At 41.6% G+C, this 14,871-nt stretch overlaps 1 protein-coding gene across 1 annotated transcript in view; it reads right to left on the bottom strand.

The window, feature by feature from the left end:
• COL24A1 (collagen type XXIV alpha 1 chain) overlaps positions 1 to 14,871 on the bottom strand; it is a 253,533-nt gene that overhangs the window by 189,394 nt on the left and 49,268 nt on the right. Inside the window, exons 4-5 of the mRNA XM_030572150.1 lie at positions 11,796 to 11,849; positions 6,670 to 6,723 (exon numbers count right to left, since the gene is read on the bottom strand). Of these exons, the coding sequence (XP_030428010.1) occupies positions 6,670 to 6,723; positions 11,796 to 11,849 (108 nt within the window). The remainder of the gene's footprint in view (positions 1 to 6,669; positions 6,724 to 11,795; positions 11,850 to 14,871) is intronic.

Raw genomic sequence — 14,871 nt, 5'->3', positions numbered from 1 at the left:
TGCTATCAGCCAAACCAGTTAACGTGTCAAAGAAGGAAATCAATCTGGTTTGGTATAATTTGCTCTCAATAAATCCATGTTGCTTTTAGTGATTATCCCTTCATCCTCCAGGTATTCGCAAACTGAATGTTTTATACATTGCTCTAATAGCTTCCCAGGTATCAAGGTCAGGCTGACTGGTCTATAGATCCCTGGCTTTCCCTCCCTTTTTATAGATGGGCACTACATTAGCCCTTCTGCAGACTTCCAGGACCTGTCCTATCATTCAGGAGTTTGCACATATTATTGCCAGTGGCTCCGAGATTTCTTCAGCTAATTCCTTCAGTACTCTGAGGTAAATAGTATCAGGCCCTGCTGACTTGAATGACATAACCAAATCATGCCCTCTACATCCAGAAATGGTTTCCACAAGGGAAAGGGAGTTCCTCCAGACTGATCTCTCCTTTTCCACAGCCTTCCACACCTCTGTCACCAAGACAACAACTTATGTTCATTGACTCCATGGCCAGTTAACCTTGAATGTGGCCTCACTTAACATTTGATTCTTCTCAACTCAACCTCATTTAGTCAGATGTTGTTTAACTGGAGCTCTTCAGCTGAATCACAAAGACATCCTTTGTGTTGAAACTGTTAGGACTCCAGGTATCTGAGCTTCCTTTTATCTAACACTCATTTCTTATGAAAACCCAGTTGTGTCCTATAATGTGAGTCACTTTACCATCAACTCCCCCAACCATTTGAAAACTCTCTTTATATGAATGTTTTTGATGTCCCCAAAACATTTTGGGGAAACACAGCAGCATTGCTGGCCACTGTCATATATTATCAACTGGACAAAGAGCAATGTCTCTGACACACTTAAGACCCAATTTTCCAGAAGTCCTGAATGACGGAAGCTCTGATTGACTTCTTCTGGAGTTGCAGATTTCATAGAAACCTCAGTAACAGAGGTCCCTGGGAGAAGTACTGACTCAGCAGATCTCCTGGCTAGCCCAGCCCTGGCCACTATTTTAGTTTGTGCAATCTAGCTTCAGTCCTCCAATATAGCAGGGATTCTGGGTGGCTGGCACTGCAGTGCTCTCTGTTACTGACAGACTCACCAATGTTGGGGACCCACAACTCCAGCAGGTGGATCGAGAACCACTATTGACTAGATAATTCCTATTACAGGTAACCTCTCTACACAATTATCTTAGTTTATTGCTTCATTTGTATCAAAGCTGGGCATTTGGAAAGTTTAAATATTTAGACTGAGACCATACTTGTACTTTCTTTATCTTATCCTTAAAAACAATTATTTTAAGCTAAAATACAGCACAAGTAATCGCCACTGGTTTTAATTATACTAAATGCACACAGTACCCATGGTTACATTCCATTGACCTCGTCATATTGAAAATGTACAGACCAGAGGTAACCTTTGGCCTTGAAGCTGAAAACTATATAATAATGGATTGCTCCATACTCAGCTTAGTTCAGCCTCGCCAATAATTTATCTTCTATAGCCAAGGAAATTATTTTTTATGACTAAAGCTAGTCCAGATCAGAGTTGGATTAAAGATGGCACATGCCCTTTATTTATAAGTAACTAAAAACAGTATGGACAGCTGTTCAGGCATTCTCAGCAGTGAATTCTGCCCTCAGCCACTGAAGTAATGTGTGTGTGTGTGTGGCCTACATTTCTGTTAGGGTGGCATTGTGCCAATTTACAAATTGGGCAGACCCTTATGTCAGAAAAAAGTCCCAATCAAGATGGGGTTTATGTTAACAACTGCAAATTACATCTCTTCTTCAAGAAGCCCTTGCTCTGTAGCACTGGCATCACGTGACTCTCTACATTTCTTTGCATTCACTAACACAAAACTGCCCAAAATAAATACTTCTCTGATCAAGAAAACCAGCCAAACCACTGTTCAGCTACTGGGTTCTGGAAAAATGAACTTGTATCTGATAATTGCAAAAAGTGCCCAGGCTGAGTGTGTGTGCAAGAGAGAGAGGTAATCCTAATTCTAAAACAATTAGGCTTCCAAGTGTTAATGCTGCCATGCACTTGAGCTCTGAAAGAACAGGATTTAAGCCTCAGGGTGGGTTGTGACTTACACTGGCCTGTAACAGCAACAAAGAGCAGAAAACACAGCCTGGAACTGTTATGGCACAGGGATATCCTGCCCATGTCCACTCTCCCCTGCTACGTTAGCAGGAAAGAGGGAGTATGGCATAAAAGTACCATATACCAGTGAAGACTATTCCTTGCTGTGTGGTGCTCCTCCTTCAATTGTTTAGACTGGGCTTACAGCCAAAGTCCACCCATGGTGAGACAGAAACCAGCTGCACTACCCCTCAGGATCTGGCCTATTTTCTCTTCAAAATCTTTTTCTAGTATTGCTTTGTTATGACTGCTCAGAGAATGCTTGAGTTGTGTTTATAAGCGTGTCAAGTCTTCCAACTGAAGATGAGACAGACTCTATACACAGTACTTACCTTCCCAGGGTTATTGAGGAATAGTGCTTTAACTGTGATAAAGACTAGCATCTCTCTAATGACAGCAAAGCTTGCGTGGCACAACGGAAAGGCCATATTGCAAGCAGAGATGAAAACTTGCCAGTGTCAAACAGAAGATAGATATTCCTGCGGTAAGCAGAGTTCTTCTAAAAATAATTCATAAGACAATGATTTTGCAATTAGTCTTGTGTTGGTAGCTCTCAGGAATTCCTCTTGTCAGACAAATCACATACCCCTTCTATTTCACCATTTTCTTACTACTAACCTATAAAAAAACAAAGTTGTGAAGCCAAGAAAATTACCAAATAGAAGTTTGCTAATTTTTAACAGCTTTAAGACAGAAGAAATCAGTACACTAGTTAACCATATAAATAAAGGTAGGCTCTAAGGAGCCATGATGCCAGGTGGGAAGGGGGATCCATCCAAGATGTTTCCTGCCACTGCGTGGAAGGGGAAGGCCATTCCTCAGTATATCCCACAGACGTATAGGGTTCAGAGGGACTGCAGTGCCTAAAATCTGCAGCCTCCTAACCCTTCCCACCATGTAAACCTCACAGAGTCCAAACCCTCCCTTTAACCCATCTGGGCAGGTTTCATCACAGGACAGGGTGATGCGGATCTGCCCTGCACTTTGTGTAATTATTTACTCTCATGCAAAGTGGGTATAAAATGCTTCAAATCAGATTCCTCCATTCACTTTATGACCATTTTGCACAGGTTTAACTGACTACAGGAGGTGCAATGCAGTGGTGAATCCAATGATTCACTGAATTTTACCTTTGCATCATCACCACAGAATCTATTACAGCTAAATGAATTCATTGTCCATGCAACAAACTTTATGAAAACAAAAAAAACTACATATAATTACTGCCTTGTGTAATAGCTAAGCCTCTGTACAATCATCGCTTGTATACATATTTCTATTTCCTTCCTCACTAAACTGGCTCAACTTCTCCTATTCATTTAATTCCATACTTCACTGTAGCCATTAAAGTATAGTAAGGATTGATGTGTTATGTCAATAAACAGTGGTGTATGGAGTGGCATGTGGGTGAACAATGTCAATACTCTACACAAAAGAGTCTGGCCTAAAGAAAGAAATGACATGACAGATACAACAGCATGTTTAAGTTCCTGTCAAATGCAGGCACAGACTGGATCTTGAAATTAAACTTTAGTCTCAGACAAAGCTATTTATTTAGGGTGAAGGATGACTATAGATTTTCTGGCATATAGCCAGATTATATGCAATGAGACAACTGTTAAAAAAAATCCACTGTTTGACACTGCCAGCTTTTCAAAACCAAAATGAAAAGGATTCAGGGCATTCAAAAGGAGTTGGGTGCTACTAATTCCTCCCCAGCCAGAACTGGGGACATTTGATTTTTTTTTAAACTACCAGTAAATTATCCAGGTCTTTTTTTTTTAAATAAATATTCTCTCATTCCTTTAAGATCTTTCAGGGTTTTTTCTCCTCTCTTTTCAATACATTAAACTTTCTGATTTTGGCCTCAATTCGGCACTTTGTTGCATGTGAGAAGACAGTTCCCCTCCCTGCAGAGATCCATTCCTTCAGCATGGCTGTGCGTGGGTGCATCAGTCTGATAGTGCACAATGAATTTCAGGACTGGGGGACCAGCCTTTGTCCCTTTACTTATGTTTACTATTATTGATTTCTCTTTCCCATCAAATCTCTTCACACCATTATCTTTCCACCCTCCTTTTCTAGCCCCAAATCCTTCATATTTGCTTCTTTTGGCATGGAGACCCAAGCGCAAGTCCTGTTCACTCTCTGCCTTTTCAAGTCAGTGGAAAAACTCCCCTTGACTTCAATAGGCACTAATCAGGTGATAAGTTTGGGTGATGGAGTGAATAGGAACAAGTGTAAGTTGATAACTATTATTGGAAATGATACATTTGAAATGATATGTGTTGGCCCTGATCCTCCTCTTGCTAACACCATCGCCAAGAGAGCAGTGTCCTTTTACAGTTCAGACAGACTGAACTAAAAAAGTTATTTGTAAAAGGCTGCAGCTGGTTCTTAGCTAGTTAAAATATGTTCCCTTTTATATTTTGCCCAATGCCATTTCCCCAATAAAGCATACACAATTCTTTGTCATTTTAACTTAGAAACAATCAGTCATCATTATATACGGTTTTCAGTTGTGAAGCAGGAACAAAGAACTATAAACCATCTTGTGAAGGTAAAATAAAATATATAAGTATTTAATCTATTTAGCATTACAATGCAGCTATAACAGTGCCAAAATCCACACACTCCGTTTTCTTGAAATCGTTCTTTTTTTATGATAGCTAGGAAAATTGCCAAAAACTCATGCATGCTTTGGTGATTTGAGACCACCTTATACCCCTAGACCAAGTATCTGAGGTTACATGCTAAGGACCCTAAACTATATACATGTCAATGGAAGCTGCTGGCACACACACAGGGACAGAACCTGACCTTCAGTTTAAAGCCATGAGTGACAATCTAGGAAGCTATAAATGTATTAAATTCCATTCTTGAAGCACATGTGTAACTCTTCAATGTAGATAGGAGATACACATGTACCTTGAGGGGAGAATAAAACCCATTGTGATGTTACTGTCAGAAAATGATTACATTTGATCTTGTGTGTTCTAAGATTAAACCCAAGTGTCTTCAGTCTCAGTTAGTGTATATCAGCATTGGTCAATTGACCTCAGTGGAGCTTCTCCAGTTTACACTTGGTGATGATCTGGCTTACTTCTATTTAATTAAAATATTATGATACTGTAATTTTACAGTAAAACTGCAGTTCTGTGGAGCTCTAGCCCCCTCTGCATAAAATAATGATACAGTATTAACAATAATAAATTGTGACCAAAAGAAAATGTAGCTTTCATAGCTAAGCCTAGAAAATACATTAATTTTTATTAATTACTTGATTTTTTAAAAGCAGCAAAGAGTCCTGTGGCACCTTATAGACTAACAGACGTACTGGAGCATAAGCTTTCATGGGTGAATACCCACTTCGTGGGATGCATGTACTTCGTCGGATGCACGAAGTGGGTATTCACCCACGAAAGCTTATGCTCCAATAAGTCTGTTAGTCCATAAGGTGCCACAAGAACTCATGAACTCAACTACAGAGTAGATAAACACTCAGAATCTTGGTATGACTCAACGAAAGGAAATATATATTATAAATCCTATGAGTAGCTGGCTACAGTTATTTCAAGTAACAGCGGTCTACACTTCTCTATTGCCCAGTTTGCATAAAACCAAGTTATGGAAATCACTACGTTTAATGGTTGTAATAAAATTAGATACTAACAAAAGGGCACATAGCAAACACAAAGCCACTTTGTTTTACAATGTCAAACATCACAAGCTTTATTTGATATATTTTCATGGCCTAGAGTAGTTTTTAACACCTGTCACTACAGGTCAGATTCCTGCCATAAGGAGTCACACTAAAGCATCATGTTTTTTCCTAACGTATCTATCAAATTGTTAAAACTAAATTTGAATTGAAGGCATTTTGCAACTGAACAAATCTGCCTGCTGGTATTTAAGTGGCCTTTGTAACCCAGGTTTGAAAGTTATTAACTGAGTTTATGGCTGAATATTTTTTCTTAAATTTGCAATATCAAATCTAGGTTCCACAGTTCTTATTCTATCATTTAACCAACAAACTCTGAAAGTTAGAGCGGTTAAATGCCATCAGACAGGTGAAATCTTGACAGCAAATAGAAGTATTTATGGAGAGTGACTTGGCCTATTTTTTTATTATTTTTTTGACCAAAGCAAAAGGTTACCGCCAGGATTAAATGTCCAATCCTGCAAATGCCTCACTAGAATAATTCTGACTCACCCAAGTAGTTGTATTGACTTCAATCAAAATCCTTTGGAAAGCAAGGAATACTCACATGAGTAAAGGCCTCCAGGCCATCATTCCACATGCATCATTTTCTCCTGTGAAACTGGCTATTTTTCTTTTGATCTTAGTTTAAGTTTTATTGGTTACATTCCTTTAAAAACTGTTTATAGCTGTGCTCTCCATTTGTAAACCAAATAAAATTAATCACTACTATTAATGGAAGCAAACTCTAGGACTTCCAAAAAGTTAGACATCTGGAAGTTCAAATAATGCTTATGGCAGCGTGGTTAAGTTAGCTCACCTTTTGACCAGGCAGCCCTGGCAAACCTGGATTCCCATGTGGCCCTGGAATACCCTATAAAAATGAGAAAGACCAGGATTATTCAGAACTACACCAAACAATGTTCATTACTTTGCGGAAATATTGTACAGCGAATCATCCTCAAGGATCACTGTTCCATCTAAAATCATTGCCTGGGATTTTCAAAGGCACCTAAGGGAATCAATGTCAATTTCCCACTGAGATTAAATGGGAATTGAGCACCTTACATGCATTCAATGAAATAGGTATTCACCCACAAAAGCTCATGCTCCAATACATCTATTAGTCTATAAGGTGCCACTAGACTCTTTGCTGCTCTAACACCCATAGACTCCTTTGACAGTCTCAGTCATTAACTTTTCACTAGGCTCCCAGGTAATTCAGGACATGCATATTAGAGCAAGCTCATTGTGACGATGACTCTTCAGCCATAGAATATCATATGATGTTTGGGATAAAAGGAAATCCTAAGCATCACATTACTGATGTATCCCTACGTACAGTATATAAAGTTCATGCAGTAAGGAACTGGAACAATTAATTCTCCAGATCAATGGCCCAAAAGGCTGACATTTTTGAGAGTCAAAGTTGACTTTTATATGATCAACATCCATTAACTTCAATGAGAGTTCCATGCAAAGAACATCAGGAGTACATGGCTAAATTGACCCATCTGTGGTTGGAAAACAAACACTGCTGACAGTGATTGTCAACAACAGAACTGGTGAAACGATGGATCTATAATACTTCCTGCAATGGGACAAAACATGTTTCCAGGCCATCTGCACTAGAAGTTAAAAGGTTTCAACACTGGATATCTGATCCTGCAAGGTCCAGAGCACTTTCAACTCTCATTGAAGCCAGTCCTTGTAGAATTGGGCAGTGGGTGAAATGGTCATCACAATGATTGTCAGCAGCTATTCATCTATGATGCATGGAAGAACCTGAAGAATAAAATCCTGTCCCCACTGGTGTCAATGGCTAAACTTTCATTGACTTCAAGGAGGGGCCAGAATTTCACCCAAAGAGTTTATCAAAGGTACCAGAAATAATAAGAATCTGTTTTAAGTCTCTCAAAACATAAAATACAAATTCAATGAACTGTTAAGACAGCCATAATAACATTTACTTTTCCCTCACGACTCAGCGTTTACCAATTATACTGCACATTAACACTGAGAGCCTTACAGTTTAATGCTTCCTCCAGCGAATAACCATGTTGACATAACTAAATGGAAATGCTGATCCCAGCCCCGTTTGAGAGATTAATGTGCACACAGGTAGCTTTCAGGTCTCTCTCAGGGATTTACAAGAAAGAGGAAACCTGCTACTGAAGGTGCCAAAATAATTAGTGGGGAAATGGCTCAGAAATTTTTTAGAGCTTTGTTTGTTTGTTTTGCTAGGGTCGAGGAAATGCCACAACAACATGGGAGAGCACAGTGGTATTTCTGCTCAATAAAAGTTGCCCTAGGAATTCCGCCTCTCTGACAATTAACATACATCTCAGATAAAACAGTATAAAACAAGTCATTCTGGAGATATGGGTGAACAACAAAAATAATTTGTTTCAAATCCTGAAAACTCACTTATTTTCTTGACGTTCCCTATCTCAGACTCAGTTTGGCTGATACACTCCACATTTTATTTTTTAAGTCCCCTCTGTGCAGAGGTCCCATGTGATGAATTTTTCTAACAAAGTTAAAAGTGGTTAAAATCAAGCTCCTGAGGGAAATGTATCACTCTTAACTAAGGTGTCAGTACTGAGACCGTCCGACCAAGGCACGATTAAGGGCTGAGGGAGAAAAGTGAGTTGAGTGCTGCCACTGCAAGGAGAGAGTTCCTTAGATCCCAGGTGCCTTTATTCAATAGCTCAAGGTACATCTCAGTATGACTAAAGATGACTCAAGAGACAGAAAAAGTCCTGGGTGAAGGTCATGTGACAGGCTCCATGTCTGTTCAGGAGGGGTAATGAAGGTCCAAAGTTTTCAGTGGGTCTAGGCTCAGATAACCCATCTGACTATCACACCACATCTGTGTATAATGTATATACTACACATAGAATTTTCTAATAAAAACCTCTCATTTGGGGAGTCCATGTTATATCTTGCCCATAAAAGCCTCACATCATCCTCAAGCTTAGCACACAAAAGTAAGGCCTGGGACCTATTTTTCAATGTAAAAAACCACCAACCAACACTTGCTGGTATTCTGCTATTTATGGGCACTGTAAGAGCTAAAGCGCAACAATGACTTTTCAAAAATGAAGTTTTCCTGGCCCTTAGCCCATCACCTGGACTAGTCTTTGCAGCAACATTTAAGTACACTTTTAAAATTCTATTTAAATCACAGTTACTAATAAATCAAACTGGCCTTTCTCAACCTAGGCTGTCTCCAGATGCTAGACACCCCTCTCTAATCCAAGCTCCCCCACTTCCCATTATGCTTTTTTGCATGATCAACTCCACATTCCATTCACAAATTTCACACTGTGGAGCTTTGTACCCCAGAATACACTGCATTCATCAGAGGTTAAGGAATAGGCATCTGAAAGAGACAGATACAAGAGATATAAAGGATCCTTACTCCTACCTCCCACCTCTACCTTTATAATGGTATCAGAGGGAATCAAGCAAGTCTGGTGGGCTTTCTGACTGGCCATGTGACAGGATGGTTTTACATTTTTAACATGTGGCTTATTTGGACTCTCTCTTTTTAAGGAATCAAGAATGAGGGTATCCTCAATGAACTGCCCTATCATACAACATTTTACCCTCTCTCTTCCTCTTTTTCTCTCTCCAGTAAATGTGCAGATAGAATCATAGAATCATAGAACTGGAAGGGACCTCGAGAGGTCATCTAGTCCAGTCCCCTGCACTCATGGCAGGACTAAGTATGATCTAGACCATCCCTGACAGGTGTTTGTCTAACCTGCTCTTAAAAATCTCCAATGATGGAGATTCCAGAACCTCTCTAGGCAATTTATTCCAGAGCTTAACCACCCTGACAGGAAGTTTTTCCTAATGTCCAACCTAAACCACCCTTGCTGCAATTTAAGCCCATTGCTTCTTGTCCTATCCTCAGAGGTTAAGAAGAACAATTCTTCTCCCTCCTTGTTGTAACAAACTTTTATGTACTTGAAAACCGTTATCATGTCCCCTCTCAGTCTTCTCTTCTCCAAACTAAACAACCCATTTTTAGTTTTTTGTTCCTCCCCAGAACTAGGAAAATTTCTTGTGAGGAAGTGAAGGGACAGAGCGGGCTGGGGAAGGACAAAGACGGGCAAGTGGTGATGATTCATGAACGGTAATTAAATACTTCCCTTCACCCCCCCAAATTACTGCAACATTCTGTTCTAATTTTTATCCAGGCATGAGAGGAAATTATCCTTTTTTTTCTGTATTTAGAGACCAGCTGTATAACTTGCTCATGCAGTATGGTTGCAGTTCGCCTAAACTTGGGAGGAGAGACTAGTGCCTTCTAAAGAAAGGAAAAAGCCTTAGCTCGTTTCCCCCTTTTTGAGTCTATAGAGAAAGAAATGTCTATATCTGATGGGAAAAGAGCAGTGTCTTTACCTCTTGGCTGCTTGATCACTATGGCAATCAGCACTGCCTGACAGTAATTACTATTAGGCACCAGTAAGTGACTAATTTAGGCTCCAGTCCTGGAAACTTGAACATGAACAGATCTATGCGCCAGAGTAGCCCTGCTGAAGCCAAAAGGACTCCTCACAGGTGAGAAGTTGCTGCACAGGACTGGGGCCTTCAGGAGGTGCAGCATTAACCTGGAACAGAAGCAGTATATATAAAAAATGGCAGCAGCAGCTGCTGCTATTGTGTCATGTCATCATAAGCAAAAGCTCCAGCATAAAAGAATAACTTGAGGGAGGACCCCAGGAGTGAATCCAGGAAATGAAGTTAGACAAGGTCTGGATTTGGGGAAGATACAGTCTGACTTGTTTTGTTTTCCTGGTGTCAATAAACATTTTTGGTTCATGCCCTTGATCACCACTTTCTTTAAATCCTTTCTTCATAAACCTAATTCAATCAGCTGGTGATATCCCCCTTCCCAGCCATCGATTTCAAATGTGAGACAGCATTAAGGAGCATAAAGCTGTGCAATATGCAAATTTTGTTTTCAACATGCTACCAAACAATGGCGTATTCAAATGTTTGTTCACAAGCACTAGCACAAGTAAACCCCGCCTCCCTAAGATACCTCCCTCACATCAGCTGATCCATCCTACCATCTGCCAAATACTTCTACCCATCATAGCAATCTTACGTCTCATCTCTTAACCCTGTCAGACACCACACTCCATTCCTAAACCCATGACTACCCACTGCCCTCCAGTCTGCCCAGCCTTCTAGATCATCCAGCCCACAAATCCTTAACTACCCTCTCCAGTTGCCCAAAATCCCAGATTTCCTTCAGTAAGAAATTCCTGATTCTTCCCCAGCCATTTCCAGGGGGCTTCAGGATTTTATAGTATATATGTGTGCACACACAAGATATATATATATATATACATATATCAAGATGTATTAGCTATGGTAAAAGTTACTTGAAGAAGCTACAGACACAGAAATTATGCTTTTATTGAGCTGCTGTAAACCAAGAAACTAAAGCAGATCCTTAGAGCAATTTTCTTTCTAGTCAGCAGAGGATAATTCCACTTTCATTGTTTTCCAGTCTGTAGCTGTGGAATGCACTATTCTGGGAAGCCCACTCCCCTTCATTCCAAAAAGCAAATGAATCTGACCTTCTCAGCTACAGATGGCAACACTGAAAAACTAAGTAACAAACTAACTAACTAAATAAATAAAAATGCTACAAGTAGCAGCATAACAGTTATATTGCAAACTCAATAGCAGTTTTTGGACACATTTACTCAGAATATCTCCTCTAGGTATTTATTGTAAAATACACGTTATTTTATTTGTCTTGTCTTAGTTTGTTTTAGCCCATCATATGCTGAGATTAAAGAGCAACAGCTTCCTTGCTGACTAGTATATGAACACACTCTACAGTCAAATGATGATACAAAGTTTGGTTTTACTATCAATGTCCGGTATACATCTATAGAAGAATATAGTCCTTATACTCACCCTTGGACCTCTCTTCCCTGACAGACCAGGTAAACCAGGAGGACCGGGGGGACCCTGCAGGGACAAAAATGAAACAGTTACGGTAAGAGCAGACCAGTCATTGTGCTGCAGGTCATAATCTGACTAGCCCTCCTACAGCCACCCAGCTGATTTTCTGATTACAAAACCTTCTCATTTTGAAAGCAAAGCTCAGAACTAAAGATACAATGTGCTTTTCCCCAATCTGGCTCCCAATTGGAGACATGGTTAAAATTATGTTACACATAAGGCTTGTAAGTCTCAGTTTAGTGCATAACTTAAATACATTTATTTTTATTATAGGAAGAGGAATCTATTTCAAAGTCTAAAAACAAGGAAATGCAATGTATTTCAAAAAAAGAGAAACCAGTTAATTTACTAAATTAAAAACAAGGCATACTAATTCAAGCGTTTACATCCCAAACAATGTATGTATCATTTGAGGCAATTCAGACAGTTAATCATTATAAGAAACTAAGTAGTAATAATAACCCATAGAAAAGAAAGACGAAGAAATAGAAACACCACAGACATGGTTGAAGACTTGTTTGACTTTCTAATTATGAACTTCTCAGAGGAATCACTGGTAGCACATTATTTGATGCTTTACAGGCATATTTTTGAAGTGATATAACTTCTTTCAAAGAGAAAGCATTTTGATTTTTACCAAATAAATTCATATACTGTTTTATGATCTGATGTAGCCTTTGCAAATAGATTTGATCATAAATAATTGTAACAATATTAGGCACAGTACCATGTTTGAGCTAGGTAATAGCTTTGTCCCTATGTAGTGGGCCGGCGTGGCTCCCCTCCTCCCCGGAGTGGGTCGAGCCCTGGCAGAAGCCAGAGTGGGTGGAGCTACGGAGCTCCGAGCCCACCCCTCAAAGGGTCAGGCGGCGACCCGGAACTATAAAAGCCGGCCCTCAGAGCTCAGTCAGGCCCCAGGGGACGGAGGGAACAGACATCCCTCCGGGAGCTCAAAACTGGGAGATGCCAATGACCCAGGGAGCCACCCGGACTGGCCGGAGCTTCCCCGCGCTCGCTACCAGGAGGAGCTGCCTAGCTTTCCTGCGCTCGCTACCAGGAGGAGCTGCTGGAGCTTCCCCGCGCCTACTACCCAGAGGAGCCGCCAGGGCTTCCCCGCGCCTGCTGCTACCCGGAGGAACTGCCGGCGCTATCGTGGCCCGAGTATCCCGAAGAGCTCCCGGATCTACCACCCAGCCCCGGTCGTGATGAGCCTATGCTCTTGGACCCCGCTGAGGCCGACGTTAGGACCCAGGTAGGTCCCGAGGCGGAGTACGGAAGCAGCCCGGGGGCAGCCGACCCCAGTCAGGCTGTGGAATTGCCGGAGCCTATGTCAGTGTGTTGCAGTCAGGATCCCCACTGACTGACCAGCAGAATGACAGCCGCTGCTAGGGCCCCAGGCTGGGACGCAGTGGAGTGGGAGGGCCTGCGCCCCCCTGCCACTCCACTCCGGGGTGGCAGACTCCCCTTCTCCCTGGCCTGAGGAGGCCAATAATTGTTAACACTGAGCTTATTGCTTCAGTATTTGCTGCCCACCCTGCCCAAGGGCTGGGCCTCTAACCTGGTACTGTTGCTCAGCCCTGACCAAAGGCCTGAGCCTACTGACTCAGCGTTTGCTGCCTGCCCTGACCTAGGGCTGAGCCTTAAAATTGCTACTGTTGCTCAGCCCTGACCTAGGCCTGAGCTTACTGATTCTGTGTTGCTATCTGTCCTGATGTAAGAACCAGCGCCTCGCCCTGCCGAAGGGCCTGAGCCCCTTGCCCGTCAGGCGGACAAGTACTGCAAGGACTGCCAGGCTAACTTCCCCGGCCAACCGGAGTAGAGTGGGCCGGCGTGGCTCCCCTCCTCCCCGGAGAGGGTCGAGCCCCGGCACCCCTATGTTTACACCCTAAAAAAGATCCCTTTCCTTTTGTAGTGGACTTGTTAACTTCTGAAAGCAAAAGCAGTGTTTCATCTGAGCTCAAATTATGGTGAGAACTCTAGGACAAATTCTGCACTGGCTTGTGCTGCACTGCAAGCCATCACTTCTACTTCAGTGAGGTTGCATGGTAATGGGGTGGAATTCAGGCCTCCTCCTTTCAGAGCAAATCAAATTCCCATCTCCATGCAGGTGAAGAGGGCCATGGCTGTAGCAGAATCAATACCTGTTCACAGCAGAGGCAGGTGAGTGGCAAGATGTTAGGACTTCAAACAGGCAGTCCCCCTGTGTGTGTGTCAGTTTTTCACTGGTGTGGTCACTGCCTCTGCTTCCCAGTATGCAGAGTGAGAAATTGGGGGGTGGAGGTGAAGCCAGAGGCTACTGCAAGCCCTAACTCTGCACTACCAGTCATGGAATATCCTGAGGGAAGGATTCCATTACCACTCCCTAAACCAAAACCCGAAATCACCCCAAGATCTCCTACATACAACTCAATTACTCAGCTTGTGCACTGGGTAAAATACATTAAATAGCTCTGACTGTACTGCTTGACACTGTTCAAAATTATTTAAAATCAGGGGGAGAGATGAAGCATAGCACCAGGATTACTACTGTGGCTGATATGGCAATAAACAACCTGTTTAGGAAATGTAAAGATGGTTTGTGCACAGCACTATCCACATAACTTTCCATTGGTTCTTATGAGCCTCTGGTGCATAATTTTATTATGATTAAAATTTAGAATAAAAATGTTAAATCTTAGGAAAAATTAATCATAGAATATCAGGGTTGGAAGGGACCTCAAGAGGTCATCTAGTCCAACCCCCTGCTCAAAGCAGGACCAATCCCCAGATTTTTACCCCAGTACCCTAAATGGCCCTTTGAAATAGAAGGATAACTTCACTGGCAGAGAAGCCAACATCGACTAGGGACATCAGTCAATGACAGACCAATTGTCTTTACTGGAGTAGAATGCAGATAGTGGCTTCAAGGAGACCTCAAAAGGCTTTCTGGGAATACAGGGTAATAATAGGACAAGAGGTCAAACCCCCGTACAGTGATAATTGTACAGGTAGTAGTTTTCCAGCAAATTCAACCCCCATGAAGTGAAGA

Source organism: Gopherus evgoodei, chromosome 8, assembly GCF_007399415.2.
Source record: "Gopherus evgoodei ecotype Sinaloan lineage chromosome 8, rGopEvg1_v1.p, whole genome shotgun sequence".
NCBI classification, from domain to species: Eukaryota; Metazoa; Chordata; order Testudines; family Testudinidae; genus Gopherus; species Gopherus evgoodei.
Note: the sequence above shows the minus strand (reverse complement) of the source record. Positions and strands in the feature narration are given on the sequence as shown.